The sequence below is a fragment of the Bemisia tabaci genome, chromosome 2 (assembly GCF_918797505.1).
Source record: "Bemisia tabaci chromosome 2, PGI_BMITA_v3".
Taxonomy (NCBI): domain Eukaryota; kingdom Metazoa; phylum Arthropoda; class Insecta; order Hemiptera; family Aleyrodidae; genus Bemisia; species Bemisia tabaci.
This window is the reverse complement of record NC_092794.1, coordinates 19,866,994-19,885,184: the sequence shown is the minus strand read 5'-3', so window position 1 is coordinate 19,885,184 and position 18,191 is coordinate 19,866,994. Positions and strand designations below refer to the sequence as shown.

At 36.2% G+C, this 18,191-nt stretch overlaps 1 protein-coding gene across 7 annotated transcripts in view; it reads right to left on the bottom strand.

The window, feature by feature from the left end:
* LOC109042734 (protein phosphatase 1 regulatory subunit 12B) overlaps positions 1 to 18,191 on the bottom strand; it is a 65,852-nt gene that overhangs the window by 12,515 nt on the left and 35,146 nt on the right. For 5 of the 7 annotated variants that reach the window (XM_072296870.1, XM_019059651.2, XM_072296868.1 and 2 more), the window contains 7 exons: positions 16,903 to 17,037; positions 14,677 to 14,805; positions 12,505 to 12,700; positions 8,981 to 9,110; positions 7,722 to 7,831; positions 7,267 to 7,341; positions 886 to 1,008 (listed from right to left, as the gene is read on the bottom strand). In XM_072296870.1, coding sequence (XP_072152971.1) covers positions 886 to 1,008; positions 7,267 to 7,341; positions 7,722 to 7,831; positions 8,981 to 9,110; positions 12,505 to 12,700; positions 14,677 to 14,805; positions 16,903 to 17,037 — 898 coding nt within the window. The remainder of the gene's footprint in view (positions 1 to 885; positions 1,009 to 7,266; positions 7,342 to 7,721; positions 7,832 to 8,980; positions 9,111 to 12,504; positions 12,701 to 14,676; positions 14,806 to 16,902; positions 17,038 to 18,191) is intronic. The other 2 variants (XM_019059652.2, XM_072296869.1) reach the window with 2 other exon arrangements.

Here is an 18,191-nt window from a genome sequence, read left to right as displayed (position 1 = left end):
CTACAACCTTATGAAGAGTGCATGAGTCAAGACATCTCATAATATTGACGATGTTATTAAATACTTATAGCATAGGTACTTGGTGGTATGTAGCATTGTAGAGTAGGAAGGAAGGAGATGCTTGTGAAACTGGGCTCTTGTTATAAGCCTCACGTTTAGGTTGATTTCAATGCCTAATTTGGCCCACAATGTTTGCATTTTTTTTTTTGTCAATGGGAAGTAGGAATTTACTGTTTACAATGTAAAATACGAAAGTTTCTTTCTCCTTCATGAGTAGGTACATATTGGAAGTTTTCATTGGGTTCAACAGCTAATGTTGCGAGATCAAATCTAGCTGTCAAATGGACAAGGTTACATCCCATCAATACTGTGATTGGCTTACTTGATGATTAGCACCAATCAAAACACATGACTTTGATAAATAGATAGCATGAGGTTTGATTGTGTAGCATGAGCTAACAAGTTCTGCATGAATTATTTTTTTTATTTTTTTTTTTTTAAAAAAAAACAAGCATAGCCTCCATCAGCCTCAAGTAACTATTGTCTGAGACCATTAAACTCAGGTCACTTGGCCAGGAATCGTACCCGGGACCTCTTGGTTATAGGGCCAGCGCTACAACGACTACACCACAGGAGGCCAACAAATTTTAGTGAGAAGTCATGTGCTGCAGGGCTTATTTTTGACTACAATTTGCAATTCGGAATGGCAATATCTGGCTCATCTTAAAAACAACATAAGGAGCATCAGATTCCCCATACACATACGTTGTTTAAAAATGAGCCCGAAATTGTAATTCTGAATTACAAAATGCGGTCCAATTTTTTCACTGTCTATTGGTGTGTTATCTAAGTAATCAGAGATGCCATTCCTGGTCATAATCTTACCTTTTTATAATCTAGTTCACCATTTTCATTAGTGATTTTTGAAGGTGCTGTTGATCTACTCTGCGCTAAGGAGTCTCCACCACCAGATGTCGTGCTATATTGAGATAGTCTTTCACTTCCACTCTGCAAGCAAAAAGATGAGTAACTTGTGATTAATTTAATTTAAAAAGGCACAATGATTTCTGATTGAAAAATGTGTTCCTACATAGTTTTTGACTTCCGAAGATCTGCAAAATCTGTCGGTGCAACTCTTGCTCCCAGTTACTATGGGCGGCAAATAAATAAAAAATAGATTCTCCAAAAATCTGGTAAGCGACGAGAGAGAGCTGAGGTCAGTGTTTCGGAAAAAACAAAAACAAAAAAAATCAAACATTGACTGACATCTTAGAGAATTTTTTGTACCCTTAATGTTGGACGCAAAACAACCAGAAAAACTTGACATGGTGATGAATAGGCGTTGGTGTTGTGATCAGAAAAGTGGTTTTAAACATACAGAGTAAAACAAAGTTTCTGGCATGCAATGGATGGAGTGTAAGGTATTTTCTGCTGCTGAACCAACAACAGATCCTACTTTATTTTTTTGCTAGTCTATTTTTGCCAGTTAAGTACAATTTTTGGGGAAAAATTTTGATAACACAACAATTTCTGAGGGTATGTAAATTCAATGATTTCATTTTTAAACCTGACAAAAAAATACATAAAATCAGTTGAAAAGGTTCAGGTTTGGGCATATATTAGTTGCCAGGGTTCTTCCATTGTTTTTTGTGATCAGATGAAGGTCCCACCGGACTTTCAAACATTGACTAAATGCGAAAATATCCTACCTACAAAGTGTGTTAGTATAATTTAAAGCAAGTTAGTGGGGTCCCTATCAATTTTGAAAAGTCATCAACCAAACACCCTACCAAATTACCTTGGGACTAGATGCACATTGGAAACATATGTGTACTATTTGAGATTGCAAGGTAATGAAATAGGTTCCTATAAAGTAAGGAGTGTTTAAACATGTCTCATAGAGGTGCTATCTCTAATTGCACATGATACAGAGCTGAAAATATTTTTGGTCATGAGAGGCACAGTCTCAGATGACGATCACCATAATTTAATTTAAATTTTGGATAGAGACCACAATCAATATTCAAATAACAAGCAGGAGTACTGCAAATGGCAAAGTTGTCGCATATTAACAAGATGCTGAAGTTTGGATGACTGGTTTTGGTGACAAGGTCAGTGATCAACTCTCTCACGAGCATCTGTCTGACCTGCATATGGACACCTGGACTTGATGAAGGAGAGGTGCATAAAATAGGTGATGATCTAACACTTTAAACTCAAATCCTACTCATTTTTACGGAACCACACGATACTCCTGTGCTGATACTGGTGGAGATTTTTCACTATCTCCATTTTTTACGGAGAGATATGTAAGAGGCAACATTCTATCATGAGAGGAAAAAAAAGACAGATGTTGTTGAAATATCAAGTGTGAATTAATCCATTTTTGACAGGAGCTGAGAATCATAAAAATAATGGAAACAGATTTCATTTTTTTTTAAGGCAAATTCTGAAATACTCACTCTGGCTTTAACTGGCTTGGTAATTCATCATACACAGTAAAGAGAAAAAAATTTCCGAAAAAGTTCAGAGAGTATATTACAAATTGGTGACTTGATTATACCATCTCAATGTCACATATTGTTATCACCGATTGTAATTGACTAATTCTCTGCGAGAGGAGAAATTAACATTGTAATGTTAGAATTAACATTAATTGATGTATTGACAATGTAACATATGTGAGGATTTTTTATTTCAGAGTGCATTTTTTTTGACACATACATAGAATCCTTTTTTGGAGTGATTTTTGCCCTAAGGCAAACTTAGGAAGCCAATTGCAATACTCGAGGCATGAGTCTTTCATTGAAAAAAATTGATTTACGTAGATGATAGATTTCCTCTTCTTAGGAGGGACATTGCAGAAAAGGAAGCTAATCAAAAACTCAAAACTCAATTCAACACAAAAAAACCTTCTAAAAATATCTAGGGGATTCCAGCATAGATGCAATTTTCCACTGTTTCATAAAATTTCTCACAATTCTGAGCTCAGAAGTTAGCGTATGCTCAAAGGGCAAACAGGCCTCTCTTTTACAATTTGTAAACTTTGATTTTTGCCGCAAGCTAACTGATTTTAATAATTAAACTCACTTCTCTTGTACTTCAATCCACATTAGTCAGCCTTGTAAGTGATATTGCAAAATTGAAATACAATAAAACAAAATCATGTCAATGGGTTTACTAAAGCAGTGAGAATCTACGCTCATGTGGTTGCTCTAAAATCTGAAGCCTCATGCGGCAGGTTGGAGAGGAACAACAAATCCAACACAAACAGGGAGTTGTCAACCCAGAACTGGCATGCTGCCAGCCAGTTTGCTAGCCTTCATTAAAGCTTATTTTTAACTCCAATAATGAGCCGAAAATTTTCTATTTCATCTACACACTACAAATCGTTATCCTCAAAGATTGTTAGATTATAAACTCTCCCTTTTAAACTACATGTTGCATACTTTTCCTTTCTTTAGTACTGCATTTTTTACTCAACATCAAACACACCAACACATCAATAGGACTACATTGTATGGAAGGGAACTACTATTTCTAATTTTAGTAACAACACATTGTCATTAGTTTCTTAGTGCTTTGATAGGTGAGCCACAAATATCTTTCTGTATTACAAAATGTACCTGAAATGTATTGCTCTGTACCTACAATTTTTTGACCACCCCAGAATCCTAGGTAATTATATGAAATAACAGTTGCCAAAATTCAGAGAAACTATGATTTTCTAGAGATTGGAGGGGGGGGGGGAGGGCCGGAAAGGAGCAGCAGATCTCTGGAATGTCCTGTGATATAAATCAATAGCAACACATCCTTAAAATTTCCACTTACTCACAATTCTAATGGATGTTGCTCAGGGCAACTAATGTTATGAAAGGGTATAGTGTCATTGTGACAAGAGGGATCATTCAATAGTTTATTCAATACTAATATTCAAAAAATTAAATAAAGGTAGCTTTCAACAATGTTACATAAAAATCCATCTATATCATCCCTCAAATTGGAAAAAAAAACCCCAAAAAACCTTACTGCATAGCCTTCGGATCCATTGAAACTGGAGGCAAGAGATGTTGTAGACCCTGCACGCGACAAATTCGAACTCGATTTGGCACGATTAAAGCTACTTGAACGGCTGACACTTGCTGACTTTTGACCCGAAAGGTCTCTATCGCGATCACGGTCACGATCACGATCGCGATCTTGCAATCTGTTGTATAAGGCCGAGTTCTGAAGGTACGATGATCCACTAGTAGGTAACAAAACTCCGCCGTACCCAGATGCAGTACCACCATAAACCGAATACGGGTATGAACCGGAGCCATAGGCATTGTTGTAAAGGGAACCTGAAGAGTATGCTGATGGGGGGCTAGCGTACGAGGAGTGGGGGTTTGAATAGGTAGAGGGGTAGTTTGCGAAGGTTGAGGGTGAACTTGAATAAGCAGAGGGTGAACTTGAATAAGCGGAGGGTGAACTTGAATAAGCGGAGGGTGAGCTAGGATAAGCAGAGGAGCTGCCCGATGATGGTGAGATATTGTAGCTCGGCGATGAGGGGGAGTAAGATGAGTAGCTTGAGGGGTAGTTTGAGTAAGAATTCGAGGTGGAGGATGGGCTATACAGGGATCGCGGCCGCGGCGCAGAATACCCGCCGAGACGTGAGCGGCGAGACGCGGTGCTGCTTGAGGGATGTTGGTACGACGCCATCGCAACACGAACTAAGTTGATGGAGGTTGGTGGAGTCCAAGCTCACACTCCCGCACTGTCCAAAATCAACAGTTCGTTGCCAAGTTTAGCGAAAATTAATTTCAAATAAAAGATTAAAAAATCATAGTGAGTCTCCCTAATTTTCTAGGGAGCTTACTTTTTTTTGCGCGCGACTGATTGCACACAATATTTCTACCAAAAAAACATCCTCATGCTTCAAAAAAATTACTATTTCTCTCCTGAACAAATACATCTTAGGGAAAAAACAAAATTGGTTTAAAAACTAGATTAGCAGTTTTTTTTCCTTTCTTTCATAACTGAGGATTCCCTAAATTTGAGTAAAATAAAGATCTCGACAGGGACAGATGAAATTGAATAATTTTGAATGATCTAAATTTAAATAACTGTACATCTTGAGCTTCATATTTATGAAATAAAATGTTGAATTCTACTACAGGAAAGAAAAAAACCTGTTGGTGAACATTTTGAGGAGTTCCTTATCTAGAACTACATATGTTTTAGGTTCATTTCAGCCTAAGAGGGCACTGGCTTAAAATTTCTTGTTTACATTAGTCGAGCTGCATGACACCTAATTCATCACTTCTGATATGGAGTGACAACACTGTAGGACTAAATTTAGAAGGCCTTCACTTACTCCCTCCCTCCTTCCAGCTTTAGCTGCAGCAACTAAGACACAGACACACTGACTCAAACACACAGGGGGCAGACCTGGTGCTTGACACAGGCTGGGCAAATACAGGGTGTACCTAGGTGAAAGCACAATGCATGGTTTGATTTTTTGGGGCAAAAAAAAGGCATTCTGGTGGTAAAATCATTTCCCAAAACACGCCTTTCTGAGGGCTATGGTCCCTCTAAAGTTAGAGAGAAAATCGTTCTTTCAACATTCTGGCAATGCATGCAGAACAAATCATATGATAATCAATACTTAGTGGTAATTCCAAGTTCTCTTCTCATTTATAGCCTCACAGTGAAGGAATCTCATTCTACAGAAAAATTCAAGAGGTATACTCAGTCTTTAAGTGTTCAAAATTACTTTTCCAGCTCAAAAAAATTAATTTTAGGAAGTGCAACAGAATTAGAGTTGAAAAATCTTGAGTTGAAGACTTGGTGCATTTAGACTCCATCACATCATTTTTACTTGAAGAGGTACAATATAGAATAAATGCAATGAAATATGGGTATTCATATCTTTTTTAAAAATTGTATTCAGAGCATTCAAAGATATGGCAACCAAAATACTGATTAAAATGCAATAGTAAGCTTGGACTACTTCAAAGATTTTTCAAGAAGTAAAAGGAAAAACTAACATTTTTTAAAAGTCATATGAAAATTCTCTTCAATTATTTGATTTATAGCCAGATTCCTCCTGAACAGAGAAAATCTGGGCTAGCAAATTCAATTCCAAAATAGCAACGTGATTGTTGCACACAATGATACATTAAAGCAATTAAATGATAATTTGATAGACAGTGCAAAAAAAAAAAAAATAATAATAGTGTATGTTAGGGCAAAAGGAGGCAGTGAAATATGTAGAGGAAAAGAGAGAGGAACTTTAGTGGAAGCAAAAGACTCTAATGCTTTGATGAATTACACCAAGTCTAATCGGGATCCAGGTGTGCAAATACTGAAAAAAATCACTCTCACTAGGTTAAAATTGGATTAAAGTCTACTAATGCACATTATTTTTAGCACTGAAGTCATTTCGAGTAAAGTGGGCAGCGGATCAACTTGAACATGACCTATAAACCTATTCTCTTGCCAATTTTTTAATTTTTTCTCAACATTAAGGGAAACCATATTCCTCCATCCTCTAAGTCTGACCATTTGCTACAGCTGTTTTTACACGCCTGTCACAGTTGGACAGCACACTTGTCAAGAGAAAACGAGGCGTGTTATGTTTTTAGCCTTGTTTACTTCAACTATGTACTTCCTGGGGTGTATTCATAAACATATTATTTTTTCCCTGAGCTTTGATAGCAGTATTCCAAATCTACAAGCACCATTGCATGCTCTTAAAAAATTGGCCCTCGTCTCTAAAAAATGGAGACCCAGGCCAAACATGACACCTAATTAAATGCTAAAATCCTATTTTTTCTGATTGATGATTTTTTGTTTATCAGCACGGCAGTGTATTTGTAGAGCAAGTAGTTGCATGCAGTACTACTGATTTTACTACAGATCCAGCAGAACAGGGTGGTGGGGTGAGGAAGATTGCAAGCATATATATACAGGCAAAAATTCAATTTCATTCCTAAAAAATCTGAAATGGCCCCTAAAAATTGAGTTTATTGAGCCAGATGGCTCTTAAAACTCAAACGCAAGTTTATAACACTACTGAGAAACCTTAGAGTTAGGAAACATGAAACACTCAAACACTCGATAACACTTTTTTGCAGAACTTTTCCCTGAAATTGAACTAAATCTTGGTTCTCATTTCTTGCCGGTTAATGCTATTCCTATTTCCGAGACACAACACACTTAGAAAGCAAGTAATTTAAATCTTGGGTGCGTTTAAAGCCAACAGTAAGAAATGTAAGAGTTTACCTCATCATTGGCGTAGTTATCTGAGTCCCCTCCAACACAACCTGCATGCCGATCCTGCCGGTCAGGGTCAATTTCCTGACAAACCATACCAATCTAAGTTAATACCGCACAAAGATCTACTTGATTTAAAGTTGAATCAAACCAACAAAACATTAATTGGTGCATTTTGTCAATTGAAAATAAACGTTTAATCTAGTCAAACCAAGCTAGGATAACACCTCATTACCATAGATAGATGTGAGTAGAGTGGTAAAATTTGTTGAGAGTGGCCTCACCTGCACCATAAAACCGGTGCGGCTCGGTTTACGGCGCTGGTAACTAACAGTTAGATTAAGAAAACATGAATGAAGAGTCATCTAAAAAAAACCTTAGACGTATTCAGTTCCACCAAAGCCAAGTCATCCTCTATAAATTTAGTTAGTCATTTAAACTGATAGTAAAAGAAGCATACTTACATCCATATCTAGTTGCACAACACCCGTTGATCTTCGCTTGGGCCTTCTCCGTCTCTGAATAACGGCTTGCGTAGCTTGGGCATTTCTGCAGTCATTTTCCTTATCTTGTTCTGAAAATGAGGAGGATCATTTCAGTAACAAGTAGAATATTAAATGCATTGTAAGTACAGGGTATTTCAGAATAGGGGAAAAGACTTTAAAGGTATGTAATTTTTTTGGGTTGTAAGGAGACTTTTGTGTAGCATACCATTTTCCCAACATTTTCTTCCCCTTAGAGCTGGGGCCTTGCAAATTCCTGGAAAATCAACTTATTTGCGCAAATTTATTTTGCTCCAAATGAAACTACCTATATGAGGTAGATGAATCTCTCTGATTTTTCAGTAAGTTTCACTTTTCTGGGATTAACGATGAGATTCCAACATTGGGAGGAATGTTTGTGGGTTTTTTATAGAGTTATCCCTACTTTCTCCCAGATTTTTCTTATAAATTGCTTTCAATTTGTGGTAAATTTGCAAGTAAGAAGCCAACAAGAATTGAATATCTTTCCCAAAAATTTCCTCAGATTTTGCACTTCTGAAAGTTCCTTGTTTTCAACAATGATTCTTCGATTTTCCTAGATGTCTTACTTTTCCTCATGAATTTTGGTTATTCCTTTTCTTATCCTGGTCCTAGACACCATGCTTTCTGGTCAGTTTTCTGGAAAAGGTAACTCAAGGGAGTATTTCTTTTTGAAAAATCCTCTTGCACTTTTTCTTTGAGTGCCAAAAGAGAACTTTCCCTTGCCATTTTGCTAAACTTAAGTTATTTGGACTCATCCTGGTGCACATAGCTCAATCTGAGAAAGTTGTTACTGTTATTAAGGCTTGATTCTGTTTTCTCATTGTTTATACCTGGGATTTTAAATTGTAATTCACATTAAAGGGAGTTCTTATTCTAACTTTTATCAAGGAACAAAGAGATAAATATCAATGGCCAAAGTGCGAAACCACGTACTTCCATTACACAGTTTCTAAATGTCCGCTTCTATTTTATCGCTTCGAGGAGAAACAAGCCAACTTTATAGCTTGAACTTTATACAGAATATTCTACTCACAGAAAGGAACAATCAAGGAACTTTTCAAGAAATCACGTTGACTAGTTTTTCAAAGAAAAAAGAAAGTATGACAGGAAGTCTGGAACACCACGAACTTAGATCTATTGTTTCACACTTTAACCACATGAATGGTGAGACAAAATATACATTCTTAACGCTTACGCACCTTTATCTTCTAGAGGTTTGTTAGGTCTTCGGAGAGGCAGTGTGACAGTAGTCTCTGCAGTTGTTTCTGCTGGATTACTAGAGGGTCTTTGATTTGTTGCTTGGTCTGACCGTGCGTCTTCTAACATAAACTGAACAAAATTGAAAAAATAATGAATTGAGAGGGCAAAAAGAAATCACGAGAGGAAGTCATTGCAGAATTTTTCTTCCCATCCAATTAAATCCAGCTAATACAATCATGGATTTGCTGTACATTTTTCAGAGCGTAGGCATCAGGATTGTGGGCCTCTCCTGGTAGAGAGAAAAGGTTCAAAAGAGGTCCGGAGAGATCCAGCAAGTAATCTTGAGAAGTGGCCAGTGACAATTGTTTCAAATACTTAAAGTAATTGTGATGTATGCATTTTCAAAATTTTCGATATTTTAACAATTGACCCCCTAGAAAGTTTAAAGATAGTGAGCAATGAATAGGAAAAAAAGATTTCGTATGAAAAATTTCTTATTGGACTAATAGGCGAATGAAGGCTTGATACACAGAACAACATTGCAATTTATCCTCTGCTGTTAAGCCTCTTCACAATGTGTGAATCTCAAGTGTAACATAGCAACATTTACATCAACAAAAGGGCAAAATACAAGACAGGTCTGCCTTAGTCATGTATGTAGAGAACCTGAAACCTAACAAATCTTGGCTGAAAATGGTAAACATGTGGTTAGTTGAACTAATGCACAACAAAAACTTCCATAATGATGAACCAAATGAGATTCACTGAGGAGTTATTAATAAAGACAAATTAGTATTCTGAATTTTAGACATGGACCCTTTTTGGAACCCATGGACCGATGAACAAATGAAAGTGTTCAGCGATGAAATGAATCGGCACAAAATCAGAGATGAAGACCGACTCACAATTGCAGATTACATGATGACTGGTGATTAAATTCATATTCCGTGGAGTATAACAGAGTAATTTTGAAGAATTTGAGTCATTAGAGAGATTTAACTCAGTATGACTAAGTACAAATTGGCCAATACACTCTTTGCTTTGTGTTTCAGAGAATGTTTCTCATGGAGGTGGGTGTAGTGCGAATGAAAGATGGAATTCATTTCCGAAAGCTCGAAAGGGAAACAAGGGTCCGCTTCACATTCAAATAAAAACTAGCTGAAGAGATATAAAAATTCGAAAGTTGAAAAGAAAAAAAAAATGTTAAGATCAACTTCAGCTCTTATGCAGCTAAAACCAAAAACATTAGTATTTAGTGACATAAATCATACAAGAAGACAAAAATGAGCACCATACGGTTGACAGTTGACAACAAAGTTTTCACGGCAATCAAGTTTGAAGATATGAGTACCAGAAAAATTTCATAGAGTAACGTGCTAGTTTTAGTGGAAAAAATCACTCAGATGCAGACATCGCAAATCAAGCGGAGGTTAAACTGGCAGTGGTTTCCCAGCTGAAGATGAGATTCAGAAAACCAAATTGGACTTCTGACTATCACAACAACGAAGTTAGCTTGAACAAAAGGCAGCAGAAACAGAAACATGAAGCTCAAAGGTGCAAAAAATGCCTAGGATCTGATCATACTTGATCAAATTCCTTTAACCCTTTCATGGACGCTGAAACTAGAAGTTATCCGAAATATGTAACAATTGAAGCCAAACTAGAGCCAATTTTAGGCTGAAAAAAAATATACTCCGAAAGACAAAATCAGAGAGAATGCAGTAGAGCCCAAGAATTACATTTCCGGTGTTTTTTTTTTTTTTTTACTTCAAATATGGAAATAAAAATCCCTCATGATGTTATCTGCACTATTGAAGAGCGCAAAAAACCGTGCAGAAAGCTGGAGTAGTCCTTGAAAGCAGTCTAAACCGTCTAGTAAGCCATGTCAACACAGTAACAATAAGCCATGACAACACAGCAACACACCTTTGAACCATTATCAACTCTGAGTCTCCATGAAGGTCTGCGGTCCGTGGAGCTGGCAACCGTGGGCGAGGCTCCGGTTATGGTTGCCGTCGCACAAACAGTACTGGCTGCTGAGTCTGCATCATTTCCCACTTGCAAAGGCGACTGAATAAAAGACACAACGCACTCTTCAGCAAATGTTAGATCCTAACATCAGCTAAACACGCCGCCTAGTTACATAGCCCCTAAAGCGACCAACTGAATGACTTAAGTCAAAATTTCAAGGGTTGAGGGAGGTCTGAGTAACTGGAAGTGGTGCATACTTTAGATACTATCTCTACTCAATCAATATGTCAATAATATAAACTTCCTAATTCAATATGAAAATTTGTTTCTTTTTCCTTGTTAGATGACGATGGTTCAATTTGTCCATCTTCAGGTCTATTTTTATTAGATTTTGGTTCACTTGTGTGAAGGCGGCTAAATTTAAGATAAAATAAAAATGGTCCTGCAGCTTGATTGTTGAAATTTTGTGTTTGTCAGGTAGACATAGATGACATAGGTTAAAAGGCGGAGCGCGATTGGTCGACTATTTCTTATCACTGCTTTATCGTGCCTTTGTCAGGTGGAATGGACGACATACTGTCAGAAACTTAAGAGGTGCCTTTAGCTTGTCGTGAGTTCCGTCCGACATAGGTACGACAAAGCAGCGATGTGACACAGCCGACAAATTATGCACCACCCTTGAACCTATGTCATCTATGTCTATCCGTCAAACACAAAATTTCAACAATCAGGAAGCTGGTCGCCTAAAAAAATAAAATAATTTTGGATCTGGAGATAGGGATACAAAGGTAATTTCTACTCTATACATTAGACTTGTTCTTTTTGGACCAGGACTGTGGCATTTCTCAATTATTACAAGTACAACCTGATGAGAAGGGGCATCAAACAGAGTTGCTCAGGCAATAAATAACTCAAAAATTGCTAGCTCTAAAACAAAGCAGGGGAACAAAAATTGCGAGATGCTGGTGGGATTTCAAAAACCTTCTCTTTTAGAGCATTGCAGTGTTTTTACAGAACTTTGAAGGAAGAGATATGGTGGCTAAAAAATGAAAAGCGAGAGAAAATTTACAAAGGAAGACAAAACCATGATAGACAAGAAGCAAAGAGAAAGTAGATGTTTATAGCAAGACATGTTTGATGAGATGTATTTTTCCCTCAAGGAGACAATTCAAGTTATCCTGATCATACTACTGTCGCACTACAAAACCTGGCAATAGCGCTAATTAAAATATGTAGCAATTTTGCAGAGCAACGAGCGGAGGAGCATCACGGCACATTTCTTCTATAATCTTTGCACGAGATGATTTGCAAAAACCACTGGTGCAACCCTTTTTCAACATGATTAAGGGGCCACAAAAAGACAAAAAGTATATATGTGTAGTTGGTCATCACTGAGTATGCAGTCGCCTATAAAGTTGGACATCAGAATAAATATAAACAAAAAATTTTGAATCGGGGATTAAATTGAGTGCATCCTTAACAGCTTAATTGACTTCATCCTTAAACAGCTGATTGGATTTGATGACAGTTCATTCAAACATTCATAACATACCTGATCACTATTATTATTAAGTTGTTGCGTTGCCTGATGCAACTGTTGCTGTTGCCGTTTTTTCAGCCTCTGCTCAGCTGATTTGATTTCTTCTAGGGTAACACCTTGCGTTGACCGCCTTGTTTCCCTCACCCTCTTCGCATGCGCCTTCCTTTGAGTCTCAGACTCTTCATCACGAACCGGAGGAACAAAGGACCTACAAAACAAAAATAAAAATAAAATATTAGTCCAAAGAATAAAAAAATAGGAGCATTGATACTGTATACTCAAATTTTAGCATCGGCTTCTTACTGAACCTGGAAGCTTGATATTGAAGAAAACACTGAAAAACTTGGGAAATTTGAATTTAAGCCTTGACTGCAAAGCATTGCATACATTTAAATTAAAGACAGCCTGCAGTTTCAGCACCTAGACGTTAGGACATCCGACTTGCTCGGTGAAAGAACCTGTTGAAGGTCGATAATACAATGTACTACCTTTTTCGAGAGACTCAGTATCAATTTTGCGACCAAATGGTATGTCGTGGAGAGAGGCGCAGTTCATCCACTTGTAAATATCAAATTTTGGAAGAGGATGAGTTGACTTTGAATTTTCTGGTGTTCTAAAATTTAAATATTCTGCACTTTTTTATTTTTGTGGAATCAAATTGAAATACAGTCAGAAATTGGCTTTTGAGCATTCACCCTAACGGGGCAAAAGCGCTTCTGGACTATAAAATGCAGATTCTTAAGGGCTATTCCTGAAGTTCCTAGGGTCGACGACTCCACGACTTCGACCAAGCTGAAATAACCAAGAAAAAAGGTAGCTAAAGGTGGTCTGGCACACCCTGTGTCGTAGAATAATTGATAACAAGTGTCCAGCTTCTGATCTCCAAATTTTTTCAATACAAAGTTTGTATGCTTGTTTTTGTCCAAAGATCCCTTTCAATGACACTCAGCTAAAGAATATTCCACTCAATTTCTCAAAACTTTTGATGGAGATAATTTCTGTTAATGATCCAATTTAAAATGCTATAAATAAACATGTACTCAAAAAATAGACTGTAAATACTTCACACTCAAGACCATGCAGTGTAAAAGAGGAGAACACTTCAAAAACTGAAAGTATTCTACGTAAAAATGAGGGATTTGGGGGGCAATCGATCGCAGAAAATCATCAAGCTAACTACAGAAGTTGCTCCTGAATTCCTATGGTTGGTGCTGAAACTTAAGAACTAACGAAAAGTGATGGTGTGATAGGACCTGTGGACAACCGGGTCACAATGGTTTTTGCTCTGGGTCTCAGGTGGTTAACAAATAACAGTAGAAACCATCAACAGAGGGGACGCCAAATCTTTTTCTTTTGAAGTGTTTTAAATTTTGATTTTAAAAAATAGGCTCACTTTTGTTTAATTTGTATAAAAATGAAACGTCCCTTCAGATCACATCAGGATCAAGTTACCGACTTTGCTACTATTTAAGTTATAGCACCAGTCTCAGGACTGCTAGGATAGCCTTCATAATTGATGAAAGACAGAGCATACGGCTAGTGAGAATAAAAGAGGCAAACTGTAAATTTAAAATAAAATAATAATAAAAAAAAAACCGTAACTGATAAACAAAGAAAGAAAAGACATAGTAGGGAGTGAAGAAAGAAAACTTTTGAGAAGCAAAAGTGGAAATATTCGAAAATAATTTTTCCATGCTCATTCATCAAATCTAGAAAAATCAATGCTGAAGATCAACTTATTTCTACAGAAGGAAAACTTGCACTACAGGAATGAGGAAGAATATGAAATTGAAAAAACAAAAGAGTTGCAAAATGTAGGATAGAGGTAAAAGAAAGGAGAAACAATTTCCATCTAACGAAAAAACTAAGTCAGCGAGCACAAATATAAAATTCTATGCAAAACAACACAGCTGCAGTTGCAGGAAAAGAAAAAAACGTTATTGTTTTCTATTCCACACTGGTAAAAAGATGTTCAAAGGTGCTTTAGCAAAATTAGCACGATATCACTGACAAAATAAGCTTTCAAATTTTTATCCGCTTGAATTTTATAAATTCATTCCTAAATTCATTACTACTTGTGCCAGCATTGCAAACTTAATCACTCGAAGGGATGCAAAAACAAAACTGGAACACAGCAAAATAGCACAGACTCGGCGAGCACTTCAGAAGTATCCTTTTACGCACTTGAAGAAATTTTTGAAGATATTTCCAGGACTCAACTTGGTTCCACCTGGTGTGGTTGGGGTGCTTGGAGCCGTGTACGTGGGAGTAGGAGTAGTCGGAGAAGTGCTACTCGTAATCGTCTTAATTACACTAAAATATTATGAAAAAATGCTCAGTTTAGTCTACACTACATAGACAAATTTTCCACATCTCCAATTGAGATGAGAAATTCTGCTATGTAAAAATTTCAGGGGTAAAAGTATCTCAAAGAGCCTGTCTATAGATATTCATTCGGAGCTTGAACCATTCATGATGAACGATTCTTTTGAGCCCAAAGATGCCATAAATTCCACTGAATTACACAATACTTGACAACTACATTTCTAATAAACTTAAATACCTTTTCATTATAGAAATATGAGGTAGTGAAAATCAGTCAAAAACTCTACAATCCTGATGAGAAATTCATGCTACTTCTGTGTTCCTACAACCATTTACCGCTTCATTCTCAACAAATACAGAGTGAGGTAGAATGGAAAAGGAATAAGAGAAAGAAAAAAAAGGCCTTGCTCAAAATATTGGATTTAGACTCAAAATGACTTAAAAACGTTGGATTAAAAATAAAAACTTGTACCCTGACCATAAGTATTAATTTCATGATTACATTTGCGTTTGGCAGATTGGATAAGAAAACACTCAAGATGTATGTCAGATAACCAGCACCAAAGTTGTTACAGGGGAGAAGTCTTTGGGCCTTTTGAATTTTAGAAATTTTTTTTAAGTTTTTAAAAGTTTGTAATTCTACGTAAAGTTCAAAAAACAAAATTAAAAAAAAAAATTAACATTTTGAATATTGAAGCTTGTTTGTCTTTAGTTCATCTTCAGAGATGAAGGTTAATCCTCTTTTTATCAGACATACATTTTTGACATTCAGGTACTTTCTGTGTTAATTATCAACTAGGGAGAGAATTTTAGATCAAGAGAATTTAGGAGAACAACCTAAACTCCTCACTAAAGCTTTAAAAATTGAAATTTAATTGAATAAACATCAGAGGGTTTCAAAACGTTTGTTATGTTATTTTGTTTATGGATACGGGACTTTTTTAGATTACAGGAGAGTAAAAATAAACTAATAAATAAAAAGAAAAAAACAAATGGAATACCATACATAAATGATGGATGAATTGAGAGATAGTAACTAGAGAGAGAGAATAGAGACAGATACATCAGCTAGACTAAAAATAATGAATAATTTTACAACACCCAAATGGACTGTGCATGAATAACTCAACGAGTGCAAATCAAGTGATGCATCACACTACGTTTTTTTGATGATTTTGATTTCAGAAAGGAACGAATGTCTTGCGAAACTTGATTTCAAACTAATATGACTTGTTAGAAAGGAACAAAAAAAAATAGATATAGAGGGCAAGTGGAATTGAAATAATTGTTTCAATTCATTTCAGAACTTTCATTAATTCAATTTGGTGAGATGGTTTCATGAAAAATATCTCTGATGTACAAAAAAAAGAATACAGAAGGTCGAAGTTAAATATTCAGGGCCAGTTCAACCAATCCTAACTAGAATCAGTAGTTTAAAAAGCAAAACCCTTCCTAATGGATAAAATTAGAAAATAGTACTTGCCTCATTGGCAATAAGACAAAATGAAATGTCTAGGGAAAAAAAAAAGTACATACAATCAATAAACTAAAAGGGTCAAATTATTCCTCCGCAAGTCCCAGGACAGGTTTGGATTGAGAAGTGTGTGAAACAGTTCCAATGAACAAGGAAAGATATTCACTCTTGATCATTGGAGACTGAAGTTAAAGTTTTAGAAAGATGTCCAAAGCTGTGCCAATGAATGAAAATAAAATACATTCTGAGCACCTAGATCCTTAAAGACAAAAATTGGAGCAGGTATAAAAACAAACCATCTCTTTTGCAACAAGCTTTTCATGGGGTGGGGGGCAGTGTCAAAAACTCCAAAGGGCGTTTATGGATTGGCCCTTAAAATCATGCAAGCTATCCGACATACAGGGACACTAAATGAGTTTTTAGAAAATAATTCACTGACAAACATCCTTCTGCTTCTAATGACAAGAAAACCCCATGGAAGTGCTTTTAATGAAACCAGAAGATTGCGCAGTCATAGGAGCCTTGCAAAAGAGATGACTTCTTTTTGAAATGACTGCTTCAAAAAAGGATAAATTAAAAAAAAATTAACTTGGACAAAAAATAGAACATACTTGCGGGGCATGATTGGCTGCGTAGCATGGGATGGACTCGTGTTTACAACAGACGATGGCGTAGTAGGCAGACTTGTTGTGGTAACACTTGAGGGCTGACTACTTGGTATGCGATCTTCCCGATCTGTGCCTCGTCTAAAGGAAAAGAAAAAAAAAAATTAGAAAATAACTGCATTATTAAAAAAAAAAAAAAAAAACAAACAAACAAACAAACAGTAAAATTACCAAAAAAGAGCATCAGCACATGCAATTTGTGGATGATGCATTGCATCAAGCTACAAGACAGTTTTCTTCAACATAGAGGAAGTAAAATTGAACTCATCAAAGCTCTTGCAAAGAATTTAGTGCATTCAGCAAGTCAGGTATTTGATGCTTTCTTATTGAAACAGGACTTTTAAGTGTTTAATGCAGGTCAACGTAAAATAAAAAAAAATGTTTGTTCTCATTGAGTCACATTCTATTTATACATTAAGATTATTAAGAGTGATTTGATCTAATAGCTTGTTATCAATTGTTACCATCAATGAAATATGTTACCTTGTTTGAAATTTAAATTATGGCCTTTGAGATATTGATTTTGTGACCCTGACGATGAAGCGTTCGCTTTGAAAAGTTTCGGTATAAATTTGTTAATAAAATGTAAGTTTTTTAAAGACATTTTACATTATTTCTAGCACTCGGCTACAATCCAAACTCCAAGCTTATTTATTCACGTTCAAGACACAGTTGTAATAGGATGTTATGTATCTTGACTGTACTTGCCATGTCATCACTATTTGAAAGGAATATTTTTGCTATTTTTGTGACACCACATTATTTGCTGACAATGTGAAATCTACAGCGGCTATTTTATGTTGGAATCATGGTGGTTGAAACTATGGGTTGTCGCTTCATGAGGCATCACAAGCCCCAGGCTAATGGAACACTTATTTTGATTCCTATAATTTTAAGCCCTTGGTCTGGTCCAAAAAACTATTTTGAGCTTGTATGGGCTCCAAATGAGTTATTTGCTTTATTTACTCAAGAAACAGAACATTTCTAGGTAATTCCTGGATGACATAACAACCCTCTTAAAGAAAAAAAAAATTATTGTATCGTTGAGAGCAATAGGTGAGTAATGAAAGTTGATGATTTGTGTTACTACGAATTTAGAAGAGTTCCACAGTAAGTAAAATTAGACGGAGTCTTACAAAAAAAAAAAAAATAAATTAGGCCGTCCATGCACTTTAACTTAAAGCATAACTTTCCTAAGTACGCTGAAACATTGTGGGAAGAAGCAGATACTAGAA